Raw genomic sequence first — 20,084 nt, forward strand, 5'->3', positions numbered from 1 at the left:
CGCACGATAAGGGCCTAATACATCATAAGGGGCCTCGTGTTCTTCAAATTGGGCCTCATCATATGGGCCTCATATACGCCAAGTGGGCTGCATCAACGGGCTGCATTAATGGGCCTCATACATCACATCGGGCCTCACCACTTTGGCCTGATATACACCACATATGGGCCCCACATATGGACCTCAAATATACATTAAGTGGGCCGCATCAATGGGCCATTAATACATTGCATGGGCCTGATTGAAAGGCCATAAATACATACGATGGGCCTTACACAAGGGCCTTATCATATCGGGGTGGGCCCTGTACATTCTAAATGGCCTCCATACACATCATCTGGGCCTCACGTGGCAGCTAAAATGGATGGACGGCGTGGCTGTGAAGTACCTCAAAGTGGGTCCCATTGTTAAATGGGCAGTGTGAAATTACGTATACATCAAGACGGGCCACACCTATCTAGCAAACGGAATGGACAACATTGTTGAAAATACATAATGTCAAGGTGTGCTCCACGACAGACGGACAGTGTGGAATAATTACATAATCAAGGTGGGTTTCAACAACGGGTCTGGTACACATTAAGATGGGCCTCAACAACGGGCCTCATATATCTCATCGGGCCTTATCAAATGGTCCCCAAGTACATTACATCGGGCCTTACCAAATGGGCCGAATCAATGGGCCAAGTTGAATGGGCCGAGTTGAATGGGCCAATTCAAATGGGCCGAACACAATTCATCTATTTTTAGAGATCAATATAGAGTATTATAAAAAAAAAAGAATCATATCAAAAGATCAACTGGACCATACCATATCTAACAGTGGAGATAGTGATTTCCACGGTTAAATTCCAATGGGCCCCACCATAGGGTTTATCTCCCATCCAGCCTATTCATAAGGTCACAAAGACCTAGATTTAGAGGAAAAAAACAAATATCATATTGGTCTAAACCTTGTAGCCCAAGGGTTTTAATGGTGGATGTTCAAACCCACTATTTCTACAGTGTGGTCCACGTGATCCTAGGCTGGACGCATCACGGCGTGGCCCGCCGTGATGTATTTGAGATCCAACCATTTCATAAGTTAACATAATGATAGATGAAGTGAAAACAAATATCAGCTTTATTGAAAACTACTGTGGCCCTTGGAAGTTTGAATGGTGGATGTCACTGTCCACTACTTTAAATGGTGGGGGCCACTTGAGGTTTGGATCTTACTCATTCTTAGCCTCATATCATGAGATGGTATCTCAACATGGTTGGGCAGTATGGATACAACACATGCATTATGGTGGGTCCCATAGATGGACGGCGTGGATGAGACAGATGGGACCTACAAAACTTGGTGACACAACTACAGCAGCTATATAGCTGGAGTGAGGTACACCAGCCGTCCCACCTCAAATGTGGGACGGTGTGGGATCCAATACATATATCAGTGGGGCCCACCATAACATTTATCTTACATACATTCTGTTAATAAGGTCACACGCACCTGAATGAAAAGGAAAAACAAATTTCATAATGATCCAAAACTTCTGTGACCACAAAAGAGTTTCAATGGCAGACGCTCAATCCACTGTTTCCTGTGACGTGGGCCACCTAAGTTCACTACATGACTGATTTTTTTTTTGGGTGGTCCACTGTCCTAAAGGGGCTCACCAAATGCACGGTGAGGATATTCTACACGCATCACAGTGGGGCCCACGTCTAGGACCGTGGTCCCTGTCCGTCCGTCAAACGCAGCAGCGTCCTGCTGCTGGACGCTGCAGCAGCAGGCGTTGCCTGCTATATGTTTTTTTTGAAAAAATAGTTTTTTTTTTATGATTTTTCCTATGTGGGGCCCGCATCAGGTGGATCCACTCCAGCCATTGCATTCCATGGCTCAAGACAGACCAATCAAGCCCAATATGTGATATGTTTTGGCGTGTAGAAAATTCAAAATAGATTTCAACGGTAAAGCCACTGTTTTTTTAATGTTATAGCCCGCCAGATAGTCGGATTCACTTCATTTTTCAGCTCAACGCTTAAAATGAGCTGAGGAATGGGATGGACAGTGTGGATTAAACTTATACATCAAGGGTGGGGAGTGTATGACTGGTCCACCCAAAAGTTTAGAATCAAACTGATATATATATATGTGTGTGTGTGTGTGTGTGTGTGTGTGTGTGTGTGTGTGTGTGTGTGTGTGTGTGTGTGTGTGTATATATATATATATATATATATATATATGGTCACTACACTACCAGTGTCCGTGCACACTTCACGGTTAGGCCACGTCCAGTGTCCCTGGACGCTGGACGGTCTAGGTAACACATATATAAGGTAGGCCTCACCTACAAATGGATGCCTAGGTGGGCCACCCATGGTTGGATGGTGTGGATAAGACATACATCAAGATCGGGTTCATCCGGGTGGGCCACACCGCCACATCATCACAATAGAAAAAATATGAAACAGAGAGGGTGAGAGAGAGAGAGAGTAATAGACATGTGATGATGGAAGGCTCCGCCACTATGAGCCCTCCCTTGCATTTAATCATACATCAAGTGGGTCCCAATACATGTGGGCCCACCAAATCAAAGATCAACGGTGGAGATCCTTTCTCCACCGAAATGCAAGGTCTAGATGACCCTATTCATGCAAGGAAAATAAACATCATGATGGGGTCCATGGAGGATGGCCCCATCATGGAGTGATCATGAGAATCAAGGGGGGCCATCGGCCACACCTAGGGTCCAAAGTGAGATCCATACCATCAATCGGTAGGCCTCAATTGGCCCATCAAAAAAAAAATGAAATCTAGGCCTATAAAAACACCCACTTTTGATCATGAATTTCTTCTTCCATCAACGCATCCTAGAGCTCCAAGGGATGCATTTCAACGGTGGAGATGGTCTTTGCATGGTGGGATTGAGTGGTAGGAAGGTGGGCCACACTAGCTTCTCCTCTCTTCCATGGAAATGTTGGACGTTGGTTGCTTGGAGAATGAGGGAGAGAGATGAGAGAGAGAGAGGGTTGTAAGAGAGAGTGATGGGGAGTGATGGTTGGAGAGAGAGAGAGAGAGTTGACTTGGGGATGGGTAGTTGTACTTAGGGATGGGTGTGAGTGATGGGAGTGATGTGATGGATTCTCTCAGAATTTGTAACGCGCGATGTTTTTCTCAAACTGAACGCAGGCCCACATCTCCTGGCCCGGGTATCGCCTCAGCGCGCGAGACGCGGCTTCGGAACCGCGGCGACGGCGCGGTCACAGAGATACAAGTCTCGGGTCGAGCTGACTCTGATATACGGGACACGACTCAGGATCGCGTGTAAACACCGATAACAGATCGAGAGTCGCTGGAATTCGACCGGGAGGATCGCGGAAGCATACAGAATGGTACATGCTAGGATATGGGTCTTACATCTACCACATCACAAAATCTTTCGAACGAGTTGCATTGTACACCAAAAAGTCTACAATGTGATCATCGACATCGGGAGCGATAAGAATATTGTGTTAAAAAATAATGGTGAAAAAGCTACAACTAAAAACAGAAAGACATCCATCTCTGTACACGACTGGATGGATCAAGGAGGTTGGCAACATAGAGGTAACCGAACAATGCGTTGTCTCCTTTTCAATTGGTAAAAAAATATAAGGATCAAGTACTTCGTGACGTGGTTGACATGGAAGCTTGTTACATGTTATTTGGTCGACCATGACGATATAATATTAATTCTACAAATAAAAGATATGATAACATATTTATATTTATTAAAAATGGTAGAAAGACTATCCTTGTCCTTATGGGAATGAAGAACCAACCCAAGACTTCTAAAGTGGAGGAACAATCTCTCATAACCAAATAGGATTTCATAAAATAATTTGAGGAGATGAGAACTGTAAATGCATTATTAGTTGAAAAGGAAGAATATATGGAGCCTATAAACATCCCAGAGGATTTAAGACCAGCGTTGCAGGAGTTCAAGGTGATTTTGCTCAATGAATTTCCTAATAAATTGCCTCCCATACGAGATATACAAAATCATATTGATCTTGTCTCAGGGGTAAGTCTACCTAATTGCCCACATTATTAGGAAGAATGTGAGATCTTGTAGGCACAAGTGGTGGAACTGATCCATAATGGTCAAGTCAAAGAGAGAATGAGTACATGTATTGTGTCAACTCAAGAGCTTAATGCAAAGTATAAGGAAAAGACTGAAAAACATCGACATTAGAAATTATTTGAGTACCATGAGCGAAGTCCCTTGAGTGATTCGAGGACAAGTTTTTTCTATGTGGAGGGCTTTGATATAGGACGTGACACCAATACATTCCTAGCATGGTTGGACCAAAAGAAGGTGGGCCATAAATTGATCATAACTTTTGATCTGGGTATCTTTATAGGATGCACAACCTATCAATCTTTGCTGAAACGGGCCATTTGAGGTGAACTGACCCACAAAGTGGGTTCAATCTATCTGTTTTGTCAGAAAATGGGCACTTTCAACTCAAAAATGAAAATTTAAGAAAAAAAATACTATTTTTAGTAATTTTATTTTTTTTAATATTTTTTTTTAGGGTTTTAGATTTTCTTTCTTTTTAGAAATAACTTGTAATCATGGTAGGACTCTTCTAGCAAACATTTATTTGGAATTTTTATTTTTAGAAATTTGCTTTAGAAGAGTTTTATTAGAATTAGGATTTTTAGTAGAGTTAGAATTTTGCTATATTTGGTAATTAAGAATTTTGGTTTTTTTATATATTAATGGTGTACCAGGCACACATATAAATGACAATTATCAAGCAATTTATTTTGAATTTTAGAAAAGTATTTCTATTTTTCTTGTTTTCCTCGTGGATTCTATGTGAGAAGTCCAGAGAAGCTTCATGGATTCAGATTAATTATCCCCCTTAGAAAGACGGTGCTCGACATCAACACATCCTTCCCTGCCTCACATGGGATGTCCACCAAATCCACAACCTGAATCACACGGAACCACCACTGGAGACAAAATCAGTCATCCTACTAAGCAACTGCTATTAACATTTTCATTCCCATTTCAACTATAAAAGCTATGGTATTGTATTAACTCGTTGGGTCTTGAGTTGAATCAGGACTAAATCGGGCTAACTTGCAAGCGGATAAGATGCTAACGAATCCAAGTCGACTCGGATATGTGACGTCGGACTCATTCAAGTCGTAAAACCATGATGAAGTATGATATATCATTCCCTACAAATCTATGGAGTAGATACTAAATGGGATTTTTCCTCATCTGATGTCCATTTTCTGCTTTACTTTTCCACATAGTGGTTTGCATTTCTTTACAGACCGGATGTTATTGGGTTTTTCCTTCCCGTGTGGGGCCTACGAGTGATACCATGCATTGACGTTATGGTACTACATCAACTTTGAGCTTATTAAAGAGTATGCAATAAGTCTTTATTTCTACCAAATTGTGGGACCGTCTACAAGATCACATTAAAGGAGCATTTCCCCAATCAAATGGTGACATCTTAACTTGGACTTGAATCACAACCATCCAAACATTGTGACGTGTAAGATACACTGATGTGCTAATATGAAATCATTTAGTATGATACGTGGTAGTCTCCTATACTTAGGTAAGAATATTCATAAGGTCCTAATTTGCCATTATTCGTAATGTCCTAATGGCTCAATCTACAAAGTGTTCTATAACATAGGTGGATGTTGATACTAGAGCAATGAACCCATCAAATTAAATTGTGGATCTTGCCCATGTAAGTCTACTAGCTTGGCATGCATGTACAAACCACGGGCCTTTCCCTAGGTGCTGCCGGTGGTTTCAACAAAATTCAAGTTAAATGTGACTCCAAGTCTATAGTAGAATTCGCAAACCAGGACAGGCTATCAAAATGGTCCCTATGGTATATCTAAGCTCATATAATTCCCTTAAAAGGAATGCATAGGTTAAGTTAGCCTATAAATCTTATTCTCTGCCCCTTTTACTTCGAAGCCTTCTTGTTATTTCATATAAATCTGCTCTTCCAATTCCCCATGTAGGAAGGTAATCTTCACATCCACTTGTTCCAGTTCAAGATCGTATTGGGTAACCAGCGCCAACATGAATCTGATACATACTTACTTCACAACCAGCGCGAATATCTCAGTAAAGTCAACGCCTCCCCTCTAAGTATATCACTTCACTACTAACCTTACCCTGTACCTATCAAATTTCTTCTTGGAGATCCACTTACACCCGATTACTTTTCTGCCAACTAGAAGCTCTACTAGCTCCTATGTCTCATTCTTGTATAAGAAGTCAATCTCATCATCCATCATTGCTTTCCACTTTTATGCATCAGGCTCTTCAATATCCTCCTAAAGAGTAGATAGGTCCCCCTCATCTGTAATAAATGCGTATGCAATATTTGAGTCATCCTTTTATCTCACCAATAACCTATGATGCCACGGTGGATTCTTTCTCACAGTGGCTACTCCACCTACTCCTGTACTGATATCTTTGCGTCTGTCTCAGCCTGAGTATCACCTATGTCAACTTGAATATCCACAATCAACCTTTCAGATTCCTGATCATCCTTACATAATAAGGATCCTTCATTGAATTTGACGTCACGACTAATGATGATTTTCTGTGTGACCTGATCGAATAGCCTGTACCCTTTCACACCACCACCATAGCCAACAAAGATGTACTTTTTAGCTATTTGATATAGCTTATCTCTCTCAAATGATGGTACATGAGAGTAAGCTTCATGACCAAAGATACGCAATCCTGAGTAGTCTACCTTTTGACCGCTCTATACTTCCTCTAGAATATTGCAATCCATCATCATAGAAGGGGAATGATTCACCAAATAGTAAGTCGTGTTAACAGCCTTAGTCCATAAGTCCTTTCTCAAAGCAGCATTACTAATCATGCATCGGGCCCTCTCTTAGAGAGTCTGAATCATCTGCTCAGTAACACCATTTTGATCGGGCATGTGGCTAACTGTATTATGCCTTATGATCCTTTCTTCCTTAACAGAATTGATTAAATTCAGTTGAAGTAAATTCATTGCCATCATTTGTCCATAGAAATTTCACCTTTTGCCCTATCTGCTTTTCCACCAACACTTTCCATTGCTTGAACCTAGTGAAAATAGCGAATTTATTTTTCATGAAATAAACACATACTTTCTTGAAGTAGTCGTCAATGGATGCAACAAACCATGACAACCCTCCAGCGGAAACCACGGGCGACGACCCACATACATCATAATGCACATAATCAAGCACACCCTTACATACATGTTTTCCAAATTTAAAAGATAACCTAAATTGTTTACTATATATATAATTCCCATATATACTTAAAATTAAAACTTTTAAAACTTAAAATTAAATAATGATCAGAAAGTACCTTCGTGCCTCACTCACTCATATGGCCTAGATATGCATGCCACATACGTGTAGACGTGGAATCCACTACAGTCGTTGCAGCTCTACCTATTGAAGTGCTTCCGATCAACCTGTAAAGATTCTCGTGCCTCTATGCTTTCATAACTATAAGTGCCCCTTTTAAAACCTTAATGATACTATTGAAACCGGTGAATCTGCAACCAATCGCCCTTAATACACCAAGAGATATCAGACTCTTCTTCATGTCAGGAAAGTGCCTCACATCAGTCAAGGTATGCTCCATCCCATCAAACATCTTGATGCATATCGTACTAAAGCATTATCATTGCTCATAAATACCTGGCCACCATTGCACTCTCTGTAACTGGTGAACAAACTTCGATGAAGAGTCTGTGATATGAAGCCCAAGTGTTCAAAATTCACCAGTCCTTACGATTATCGTATAAGTGTCTGATCATATACACTAACGACACATCACTTCCGTTTGTACCTTCATTAGACGTGGCCATGTTGGCTTCCCTAGAAGAAGCCTTTGAGTTCTCTTTCTTTGCTTTATGATTTATGCAATCCTTCTCCATATGCCCCGTCATCCCACAATTCCAGCACTTCAATTTACCTTTGCCTCTGCCCTTGGATTTGAATCTCGATCGAGAAGATCTAGTATCTTGATTAGAATTCTGCTCTCGTAAACAATGCATCGGTAGAGGCCCCCATGTTACCATTTTTCTTTCTCATCGCTTTTCCTTGAAGGCTGAGATAATTGTATCAACACTAAGAGACGTTTTACTGGCACACAATGTGTCTTTGAAAAACTCATATGAAGCCGAGAGAGAATTCAACAAAATACATAGTTAATCTTCATCCCCAATCGTTTCCTCCGCATCTAGCAATTTGCAAATCATCTTATTAAAGTTGTTAATGTGGGCTTCGACGTCTCCTCCCTCTGCCATCTTAAGATTGAACAACTACAATTTCAAGTATATATAATTTTAAAGAATTTCTTTACATAGATATCCTCTAACTTCGCCCATAGACTCGCCACAATTTTCTCTCATGACATTGTAGAGAACCTCATTAGTTAGGCACAATTAAATGAAGGTTCTTGCTTTCTTATCCAGTTTGTTCCATTCATCGTCATCCATAGATTATGGTCATTTCTCAAGGACGTCGTCTAATCCTTATTGAACTAATAGGCCAATCATCTTGACCTTCCATAATTCAAAATTGTTTTTCCCAAAGTATTTCTCGACTTCGAATTTGGGATTGGCAGCCATTGATACTTACTTTCGGATTCAAGCATGTGCCCCAACGTTTGCTCTGATACCACTTGTTAGGGGACTGCGAAAGCACATAGAAATGAATCAAGCGAAGTAATCCAATTGCACTAATCAAGCACAACGTAAACACACCAATTTTAATGTGGAAAAACCCTTTCGGGAAAAAAATCACCGCACAAAGTGACAAATAATCACTATGAAAACATAAATTATAAGAGTTTAGAAAATACCCGATTTGAACAAGCCTCGTATCACCCGAAGCTATACCTTTTAAACCCTAGGAACGAATTGGAAAAGCTTATATTATCCTAATTCCGATTTCCACCCATATTTATAGCCATGGGAAGAATTCCAAACAAAATGGGAAATAAATTCCGCATATACGAAGATTTGCATAAAATCTACGCGATGCATTTGATGGGACCTTCGATGAGTCTTGATGGCATCGAACCCCACTTCGATGGCATCAAACAAGAACCAAAATAGTCCAGAGACAACATAAAAAATTGTCTTTTCTCGATTGCAGTTCAATAGGTCTCGATGGCATCGAACTTATCTTTAATGGCATTGAATAGGTACCCAAATAGTCCAACAACCAACTAGAGAAATTCTGAATTTCTTTAATGGGATCGAACAGCTGTTCGATGACATCAACTGGTCGGTCGATAGCATCGGCTCCAAGGTGAGTATTGTTTAGTTTACAATCCATGAGGCTCACTCAACGATTGGGCAATATGTGAATAAAACATCAAATGCATAAGAAAATGTAGCCAACAGTTCCATGGCACATGTGTGGCTAACCCTAATGAGTGGTCCAACTTGATTTTCTAGCCGAAACGCATCCTCTAAGAAACCTAATTGTTGACCGTCCTAGATCTTGCATACGCATTCCTTCTTGTTGTAATGATAAATCAACCTACAAACAAAAACATTCTCGGTTTTTAAGTTACAGTGCTATGAGCTCTAGCTAGGGCACTTCTAGTCAAATAAATCAATATGGACCATCCATTTGATGTCACACACTATTCAAGTGACACTAAGAAAGCCATACCAATAAGAAAGAACAAAACTGCAGAATCACCAATCTGAACTTTCAATTACAGTGCCCATCATGGACAGCTTACAGATCGTATACGTTGATGGTTCTTTGAGTTTACAATCAAACTAGACTTGTCAGATTGTCAAGTGGAGCCCATTCTTTAGTGATCCAAACCACTAATATTGTGGTCCTACTACCAAGGGACCATGCAACAAATCAAACAGAAGAACACCACATTAACACCTAGTTTTGTTTGTTATTTTTTATTTTATGTTATTATTATTATTATTTTTAAGGGTAAAAACGCTGGCCCAACTAGGAAAAAGTCACATAATCACACAATTATCAACCTAGGTGCCTAGCTAGATCCCATTTCAAACTTTTACATGCCCAAAATGCCCTTGTATATGTAGATTTTGCCATTTTAACATGATCTATGGAAAATACGAATGTAGTACCTTTCAACTTTTTTGTTAATAGTAGAGAAAGAGAAGGAAGCGAAGAGTGATCTCTATATCTTTCAAGTCTGTGTTACCGCAGACTTGACTTAAAATTATAAACCAATTAATTTCATGGTCCACTTAAACTTTCTCACGTATACAAGGAGTTCTCCCAAGAGTAGCATGAGCAATGAAAGGGATGAGAAATGGGATTTTTCTTTTCCAATAACTATTTCCTCTTTATATATATTTTTTTTCTACTTCCCTTTTAATGGCCACTAAAAGAGTGGTTCGAAGTACTTTATGGGCATAATTCTTGAGCTCTTTGTTATACTCTTTGTGGCCTAAGAATGCAATTAATTGAAAGCACATAAATGTGGCCATGTGGTATTGTGAGGGGAGTTATTTGTTGTTCTAGCAGAGTATGACGCTTGATATGTAGGCATTGAGAAATTGTAAATGTGGTATATATTAGTCAAATTAAATCAACTAAATTATTAAACCCACTGTTACTAGAGGTTTGCTAGATTACATCTTGATGTATTACAATAGGATATATCAACACAATATATGGTGGATCTAGGGTTGTGTTAGGTGATCCAATGATGCAGGGATGGGCGTGATGAGGTCGATCACCGTCTTCCTCAAAGGTAACTACTCCGAATTCACGAAGCTTCTCTATACTCCTCACTGAGATTCCTCAAATCTATAAGAAAAAAATAGAAAAAAGTTTTAAAATAAATTCGAAATTTCATTGATAGATAATAAAAACAAATTTACAATCCCTTAAATAGTGATACCAAATCTAGGAAGAGGTTTAAGAATCAAACTCCAACCCAAACTCCTTAAAATTTGTAACTGATGTACCAAAGAGGTGACCAAGACAAGGGAGGTTGGGTGAATCTCTTACAAAACATGAAAATGTTGTAATTCATAGGGGATTCACGTAAATGGGTCTTCTAGAGAGTTTAGATAATGATTTGACTATAGTGATAGTATCTAATCTTTAGAAATGTGAAAGTTCATCCACATCTTCAAATAAGAGCATGCAATGCTCATTAGAGTAAAGAATCACAAGAAAATTGGCATGAAATTCTTTGAATTGAGGATTAGAAAGTGTGGAATGAGTGGAAAAACACATAGCCGCTATTTGCATCAAAAATCCACCGAAATGCCTTGATATCAAATGCCCTTTATAAAATAATTGAGCTCCAATAGTAAGAAAAAATGGGACAGAAATCCGTTATGTCGATCAATCAAACTTTGGTTGAATTTTTCCAGATATGTTACTGGATGGTTTTTGTCCTGTTTGATCACTTGAGCCCGATTGATCGAAGATCGCTTGATGGCTATTATTTAGATAACTTGTTTTATAGCAGCCCACACCTCTTTTAGTTGTACTTATTATGTTCTAATTTTGGCTCATAAGACTATGAATGATCAAACAAGGTTTACCTATAAAGATTAGGATAAGCTAGAAACTAAGGGTTGTTTTAGTTCAAGAGTTGGAATCACCAAGGCACCTCGTATACTTATTCTTTGCTCCTTGATGCTCCAAGCTTTCGTATGTCTTCTTTCTTCAGCTTCCAAGGGCTTAACCGACCCCTAACACACCAAGGCATGTGATCATCGAACAAGGAGCATAAATAAATGCAATAACGGGTTCCACTAAGGAAGCTTTGAATGAAGAATAAAGATTTTGATCATTTTTCCTCTAAAAAAATAAAAAATTCCAAATAAGGAGGCAAGGATATTTTCATCCTTGCAAAATTGAAAAAAATAAAATAAAATTGTTAAGAGACCAAAACAATGAGAAATAAGAAAGAGAGGTTAAACACATGATACAACCAAACCCCGAGGCCATTTTGGTAAACATCCCATTTTAAAGTGACTTTATGGCTTACAAGGATGCACACAAGAAATGTACACAACGCATGCATATAACTCAAATTGGACTGTTCAAGTTGCAAGTCCCACTTTAGACATGTTATAAGTTAGAAGAAATCCGGCCGAAGTGATTCCGACCTTTGGTTGAAGGACATTTGACCAATTAGCCATCCGAAAGATGTTCACCAATCAGCCAATTGGAACATTATTCGTCATTAATATTTCGTCTATAACCCATGTAAGTGGTGCCTCCTATATTGACGAGACCAACTCCTACTTTTCCGAGGGCTTGACTTTCACCAAGGGACCACCGTGCAGGGAAGTGAAATTGTGGATGGCCAAAGTGCTACGTCAGTTTAGCACTATTACAAAATGGACTCGGATTACATAGAGTAGCACACAACATCCACGTTGGTACCCGTGGATGCTGGAAAAGGACTATGGCCCCATCATTATTTAAGTTTTTTTTTTCTTTTTTTTTTTAAAATCCATTTTGTTCATCCATTTTGCAATCTCATTTTCGAGCATGATACCTAAAGTGAAGTAGATCCAAATCTCATATGGACCATACTATAAGAAATAATGATGATTGAACACCCACCATTAAAAATTTCTCGGGGGTTACGAAAGCTTTGGATCAAGCTGATCTTTGTGTTTTGCTTTCATCCACGTCTGTGTGACTTAATCAACAGGTTGGATGGCGGCCTTACGAAGTTTTTAGTGGTGGCATTCAATCACCATTGTTTCCTATGGTGTGGTCCACCTGAGATTGAGATTTGAATCTGCCTCACTTTTGAGCTCATGCCCTAAAACGAGCTGAAAAAAAATGGATGGATGGTGTGGATAAAACACATGCATCATGGTGGGCTCACAGAGATTTTCCAACACCGACCAGAATCCAATTCCTACAAAATGGTGGTGACTAGTAAAGTCCCTCTCACGCGTGGAACTGACTTACAAGTATCCAAACGTGGGTTGCTAACTCGAGTGAGCTTCTTGCGACCTGTTCTAGTCCGAACCGGTTTGTTACCATGAATCAGAACATGCCCTACTCAATATGTGACTCGGACAAGTTGCGACTGTACATGAGTTGGGTTAGCTTGATCAGCTCGCTCGACTCAACTTGGAAAAGCTCGACTCACCTCGTCTTGAAATTGGATTCGAACTGAGTCAAGCTGGTTTTTGGAGCTCAAAAAAATTTCGAGCCAAGTTCGAACTTGCCCAAGCTCGACTTGACTGGAATTGAACCTCAACTCGAATAGAATTAGCTTGGTGACTCGGTTATTTTGATATTGATGTTGCTCACCGAGTGTTTGATAAAATGACTCAACAAAGTGTTGTTTCAAGTGCATACATTCTCTGCGGGATTGGCTGGTGGCGAGGAAGGAATGGATACGAAACAAATCATTACAAAAAAATAATAATAATAAAAATCACATTATAAAACTCCCATCATATATTGATTTTGATGCTACCCGCCAAGTGTTTGATGAAATACGTATACTGTTGTTACTGTTTTGCATTATGTGAGAAATTGAAGACACGATCTATATGTTTGAGAAAACGTCGCATAGGCTTGAACTCAGCTCAAACTGCCTGAGTTGCTGACCTAACTGAGCTGAGCAGTCTAATTAGGCTCGAGGACCGAGCCGAGCCAAGCTCAAGCTGGGGTTAGCTGCTGGCTGAGCTGGGCCAAACTGGTTCGACTCATGTACAGCTTCCCTACACGGGGCTAGTCATGATCCAAACCATCCAAATTGTGAATTTCACTGTGGATGGATCAAGCATCTAAAATCGATCTGATTAGTCAATCCTAACCATCCATTTATGGTTATCAAATGGATGGTTAAAATTAAAATACTATATGGTCTAAATTGAAAAGTAACAATCAGATGGTTAATATTATCATCTTGATGTAATTTATTTGTTATACTACATTCACAGATGGGCAGAGATTGGGCCTATATGGATTTTTTTGTAGAACTATTATTTTATTTACTATGAAGGGCCTGTTTGGACTCTTGAAAAGCATGGGAAAGGAATTACTGTTTCAGGAATCGTTATTTCCAATAAATTATGGAAAAGGAAATATTGCTTTCCTTGTTTTCAATAAGATTTTATTAGACTATGTTACATAGGAGCTACACTCGTGTGATGGTCAACCACTACATAAGATTTTCTTAGGATTGCCTGATCAGCCTTAGGAGAAAATGGTGGTGAACTAGCATGATGGATGGATATGGTCTTCAAATCTTATAAATTAAGGATGGGGTTGGGAGAAATCAACAAAGAAGCTATTTTCTTTTCTTACACGAGAGAAGAAATGGAGAGATGTTTTTCTCAACAAAGAGGCATTGTTATTTCCCTATTTCTTTTAAATATACTAATATATTCTGGAGGATATTGGAAGGTGAATGGTTGCTTGGATTGGGAGATAAAAGCTCTCACCACCTTTCGAAAGGCTCTCAACGATCCGTCGAATCGTCTCTCTTCTTGGGATGATGCCTCAAACTGCTGCAAATGGAGTGGAATTACCTGCCACAACAAAACTGGGTATGTTGTTAAACTTGACCTCCACAGCGACCTCTTACATCCAGCTTTCAGTCTAAGTGGCAGAATTGATCCGGCTTTGATTGAACTGAAGCATCTTCAGTTCTTGGACTTGAGCTATAATGATTTTATTGGCAACCCATTTCCAGATTTCTTGGGTTCAATGAAGGAGTTGAGGTACTTGAACTTATCATCGGCGGGGTTCGTAGGGACAATTCCTCATCAGCTTGGAAACCTCTCTAAGCTCATTTCCTTGCAGCTTTATTCGAATCTAAGCTTCTACTTGAATGTGGAAAACCTTGGGTGGTTGACAAGCCTACCTTCTCTCAAGTACCTGGACATGTCTTTTGTGAACCTTTACATGGTAAGCGATGATTGGGTGAATGTAATGAACAAGTCTCCTTCCCTTGTTGAGCTACGCTTACAAGGATGTTACCTTTCATATATTTCTCCCACTCTTTCTTATGTTAATTTCACATCTCTCCGTGTCCTTGATCTCAGTTTGAACCACTTCAACTCTACAATTCCAAACTGGATAGCTAACATTAGTAGCCTTGTGTCTTTAGATCTCTCGTATAACGAGTTTCAAGGTCAGGTTCCTGGGCAGTTTTCACAACTTCCCAACTTGGAAGAGTTGCGGTTGGGATCACGTAGAGATAACCTTAGCGTTGATTGGTTGGAACTTCTAGAAGGCAGTTGGAGTAAGTTGAAGCTACTTCTTCTGGTTTTCAGTCAGCTGCATGGAGGAATCCCAGAGTCTGTTGGGAATATTACCTCGCTTGTGGATCTCTCTTTGTTTTTCAATGAGAACACAACAGGTAGCATTCCAAGAGCCATAACTAAGCTTATCAATTTAGAGTATCTGTTATTGGAAGGATACCATATGCATGCAGCCATTCCTGATTGGATGGATGAGCTCAAAAATCTTAGAAACCTTTATCTCTACGATTGCATGCTACAGGGCCCAATCCCCGCAGCTCTTGGAGGATTGTCTTCCTTGGAATATTTAGGTCTCATGGGAAATCAATTGACTGGGAATATCCCTATAGAGCTTGGAAAATTGTCTTCCTTACAACATTTATCTCTCTGGGGGAATCAGTTGAATGGGACAATCCCAGCAACTCTAGGAAAACTTTCTAACTTGTTTTGGCTTGACCTCTCTTACAACTCCTTAACTGGAAATGTGTCCGAAAGTCATTTTGAAAAGCTTAAAAAGTTGAGGTTTTTATTTTTGCCTTCCAATTCTTTGGTTTTTGATCTACATCCTGATTGGGTCCCTCCATTTCAGCTTGAACAAATGATCCTAACATCTTGTCATTTGGGCCCTCGATTTCCAACCTGGCTACAAACACAAAAGCTCATTTCATCCTTAGATATCTCCAATGCATCCATTTCTGATGTCATGCCCACCTGGTTTTGGGATTTAGCACTTCCAATTTCATCATTAAACCTTTCAAATAATGAGATATCTGGCCAATTGCCCAACCCTTTAAGAATGTATCCCCGGGCATACATTGATTTGAGTTCGAATCATTTCAGTGGTCCCATACCTTGCATATTGAATGGAGCCATAGTACTTGATCTCTCCAAAAATCAATTTTCTGGGCCATTCCCACGAAATTTTACATCCACAATGCCCACCTTATCATTCTTTTCTGTTGCTGGTAACCAAATCAGTGGCAGAATTCCCTCATCCTTTGAAGGAATGAATTTCTTGAATGTCCTTGATCTTTCTCAAAACAATTTAAGTGGTATCATTCCATTGACATTGGGTTATTGTGTAGCCCTTGATGCACTTGATTTGAGCAAGAACAGGTTATCGGGAGGAATACCCAGGTCTTTGGGTCGGTTACGTGGACTCCAAACAATGCACTTGAGCGACAATGGCCTATCAGGAGAAATCCCTTTGTCTTTGAAGAACTGTGCTAGTTTGAAGACTCTCGACCTTGGATACAACAATTTCTCAAGCCAAATTCCCACATGGATTGGTGAAAGCTTTCAAGCTTTAAGAATTCTGCGTCTGCGGTCCAATGTGTTTACTGGCAACATCCCACCACAACTATTAAACCTAACTTCTCTTCAGGTCCTTGATGTGGCAGAAAATTGTTTGTCTGGATCAATTCCTCAAAGTCTTGAGAATCTCATGGCCATGAAGAATGAGCAGAAGACGAATCGCATTCTTTCTTATGGAAGGACAGCATCATATTACGAGGAAAACTTGCTTGTGTCAGTGAAGGGGCAAATGCTTGAATATACTAAAACAGTTTCATTGGTTACATGCATGGACCTTTCTAGCAATAACTTCTCTGGAGAGATCCCTGAGAAACTCACAAGTCTTTTTGGATTGCGTATCTTAAACTTATCTGGAAATCATTTGAGCGGAAAGATCCCAAACAAGATTGGCAAATTGGCATTGCTAGAGTCTCTCGATTTCTCTAAAAATCAGCTTTCAAGTACAATTCCTCTGAGCATGTCAAATTTAACTTTTCTAAGTTACTTGAATTTGTCATATAACAACTTGTCGGGGAGAATTCCATTGGGAAATCAGCTCCAGACGCTTGAAGATCCTTCTATTTATATCGGCAACAACGGACTCTGTGGACCTCCTCTAACAGATAAGTGTGTTGGCGATGAGACACCTCAAGGACTAATGCCTGTTAGTGGTGATATAGAAAAAGATGAAGAAGAGTATGAAATGCGTTGGTTTTATTCTGCTTTAGGACCAGGATTTGCAGTGGGGTTTTGGGCTTTTTGTGGTGTTTTAATGCTCAAGAAGTCTTGGAGAATTGCCTATTACCGCTTCTTCGATAAGATGATCAATAGACTGTTTTGTTACTGTTGCTTTACAAGATGTTAGATTGAAGAAGTTTGATGGAAAATCAGGTCATGAATAATGAATAATTTTTTGTAATCCAAGTCGTGGTGTTGTTTTTTAATACTTTTTTATGAGAGTTGTAATAGAAAGCATAATAATGAGAATTTGGGGGAGAAAATTGATTAGTATTATATAATTTTCAAGTATCAATAAAATTACAAGTGGCTTGCTCTTATCTTTCTGGGAAAATAATAATAATAATAATAAATATTCTTACTTTATATGCATCCGGATGTTCTACTCATCAATTGGGCCACGAATGTATGGTTAGTAAAATCAGCCAATGGTCCATATTCAAGATGTGACCCCTTAATGAGTGCACTTTCCATTCAAAAGGGGGTAACTCCAAACTTCAGCTTATACAGAGAGAGCAGCTTATACAGAGAGAGAGAGAGAGAGAGAGAGAGAGAGAGAGAGAGAGAGAGAGAGAGGAATGCTCGCATGCGCGCCAGTTTTCACAAGAACTCATGAGAACTTGACAACTCATCTCCTATAATATCAGCCTAAAATCTGAACTGTCCATGTGATGCAGCACATGATGAAACCCTCATATCCCAACTTTTACCCCGATCTAAAACTTTAGTGGGTCATGGAAAAATGAAACAATTTCCTCCCTTCATTTGCCTCTCTTTTGCCATGACCCACCGAAGTTTTGAATCAAGATAAAAGGTACCCGAAGGGGTTTCATGAGGTGACGGTTCAAATTTTGGGTTCATAATTATGGGAGATGAGTTGTCAAAAAGTTCTCACGAGTGTGCAAAGGCATGCACACCTTTGCACATGTGTCGTGGGTGTCTAATCTGAACGGTCCATGTGATGCGGCATCCCATGAAACCCTAAGGGACCAATTTTCACCCTGATCTAAAACTCTTGTGGGCCATAACAAAGAGAGATGCAAATCAAGGGAGGAAATTGTTTTCTTTTTTATACCCCACCCAAAGTTTTGGATCAAAGCAAAAGTTGAGACCCAGAGGTTTCATGGAGTGCTGCATCATGTGGACCGTTCAGATTTTGGAGACACATAACGCATGATGAGTTCTCATATATATATATATACACACACACACGGTCTAGTGTAAACAAGCCTAGCATAAGGTTGAGTCGTGTCTTGACTTCAGCCGTTTGATAATAAATTTTAAAAATACATTATGTAGATCTTGGCATACGTAATAAAGAAGGAAACCGGTTAGTTGAAATCGGTGGAGTATTTTATCGCGTGACTACTCCCAACGCCGTTTCGCCGTCGCCAAGTCTCTACTTGCAACATCTCCCTTCCTTTAGAATAACTTGTACGGCCTTTTAGACATGGGAAGCAGATTGACTGGTGTACCGCACACCGTTCATCCATTTGGTGAGATTATCTTAGAGAGTGAGCTCAAAAATGAGTCGTATCCAGAGCTCAAGTGGACCATACCACAAATAGCAGTGGGGCAATGATTATCCTAGTTAAAACATTTATTGGGCCTATCATACGTTTATTTCTCATCTAATCTGTTCATAAGGTCATACGGACTTGGATGAAGAGAAAAAATAAATATCATATTGATCCAAAACTTCTATCACCCCCGTAAGGGTTCAGTGGTAGACGTTCAATCTCTTGCTCATTTTTGCACTGTAGTCCACTTGATCTTTGGATCTCTCTTATTTATCGGCTCAAGCCTTACAAGGAGCTCGCAAAATGGATGGACGATTTGGATATAACAAATAACTTATGGTGGGACCTACGTACAGAATTTGGTGACATCAACACTCAACACACCACCCACCTGGCTTGTGTGTGCACTGTGTATTGCGAAGATGAGCATTAACTCTCCTCAACCTCGGATTGTGTGAACAGTTCAAAGGAGTTCAAATTTACATGGTTCCATAATGATATTTTTATTATATCCATACCGTTGTTCATCCATTTGGCGAGATTATTTGTAAGACCCGAGGCCCCAAAATCTAGTTTGTACACTGGATAGTCGTTGACTGTAGGTCCATTGGCCTCAAGAATGTTTTGACTTGATCATAATGTTGTTCCGTTATCGAGTCGCAAGCTATATTTCAACCCGATGTCCGAATTTTAAGATACGGACTTAAAATTAAACAATCTTAGAAATGACACTTATGTCCTTATTTTATCTGATAGAGCCCCACCATCAAGTTTTTAAAATCTGTTAGGTCCGAGAGCCTAACCGTTGTGACCATAGTCAAGTTATGGAATTAATAGAGAAAACGGTATGTCAATAGGACACCCAGATTGTAAGTTATGTATAGATATGTACATATATATTTTGAGAAAATATACTCAAATGACCTCAATGTTTTTAAACTCCTTGAAATACGTTAGTTCAAATTACTTAAATAAATTATTGTATTATTACCATAAGTCTACACTTCTCAAAAACATCACAAAACACCTCCCAAACATAAATATAAACATAAAAATATAAAAATACTCTTTTAATATCCCATTTCCAGCACTCTAGTTGAGAAGAAGAAGAAGAAAAAGAAATAGAAGCTAAGGTTGAGAACCAATCCTCTAATAGTTATAGGTGAGTGCATAGATTGGGAGCACGCATATGTGTACATTGGGGTTTCTTTGAAAACCCGATTGCTAAATTTTCTAATTTCGGGATAG

At 39.5% G+C, this 20,084-nt stretch overlaps 1 protein-coding gene across 1 annotated transcript; it reads left to right on the forward strand.

Annotated features, from left to right (window-relative positions):
* Positions 1-14,302: 14,302 nt before the first annotated feature.
* Positions 14,303-17,443, forward strand: LOC131228807 (receptor-like protein EIX2). Its single transcript, XM_058224668.1, has one exon. The coding sequence runs from the start codon at positions 14,303-14,305 to the stop codon at positions 17,441-17,443; it is 3,141 nt and encodes a 1,046-aa protein (XP_058080651.1).
* Positions 17,444-20,084: the final 2,641 nt, after the last annotated feature.

The sequence above is a fragment of the Magnolia sinica genome, chromosome 16 (genome assembly GCF_029962835.1).
Source record: "Magnolia sinica isolate HGM2019 chromosome 16, MsV1, whole genome shotgun sequence".
Lineage (NCBI taxonomy): Eukaryota > Viridiplantae > Streptophyta > Magnoliopsida > Magnoliales > Magnoliaceae > Magnolia > Magnolia sinica.

Excerpts from the sequence above, each read along its gene's own strand:
- LOC131228807 (XM_058224668.1), top strand. The coding sequence starts at position 14,303 with ATGGGGTTGGGAGAAATCAACAAAGAAGCTATTTTCTTTTCTTACACG.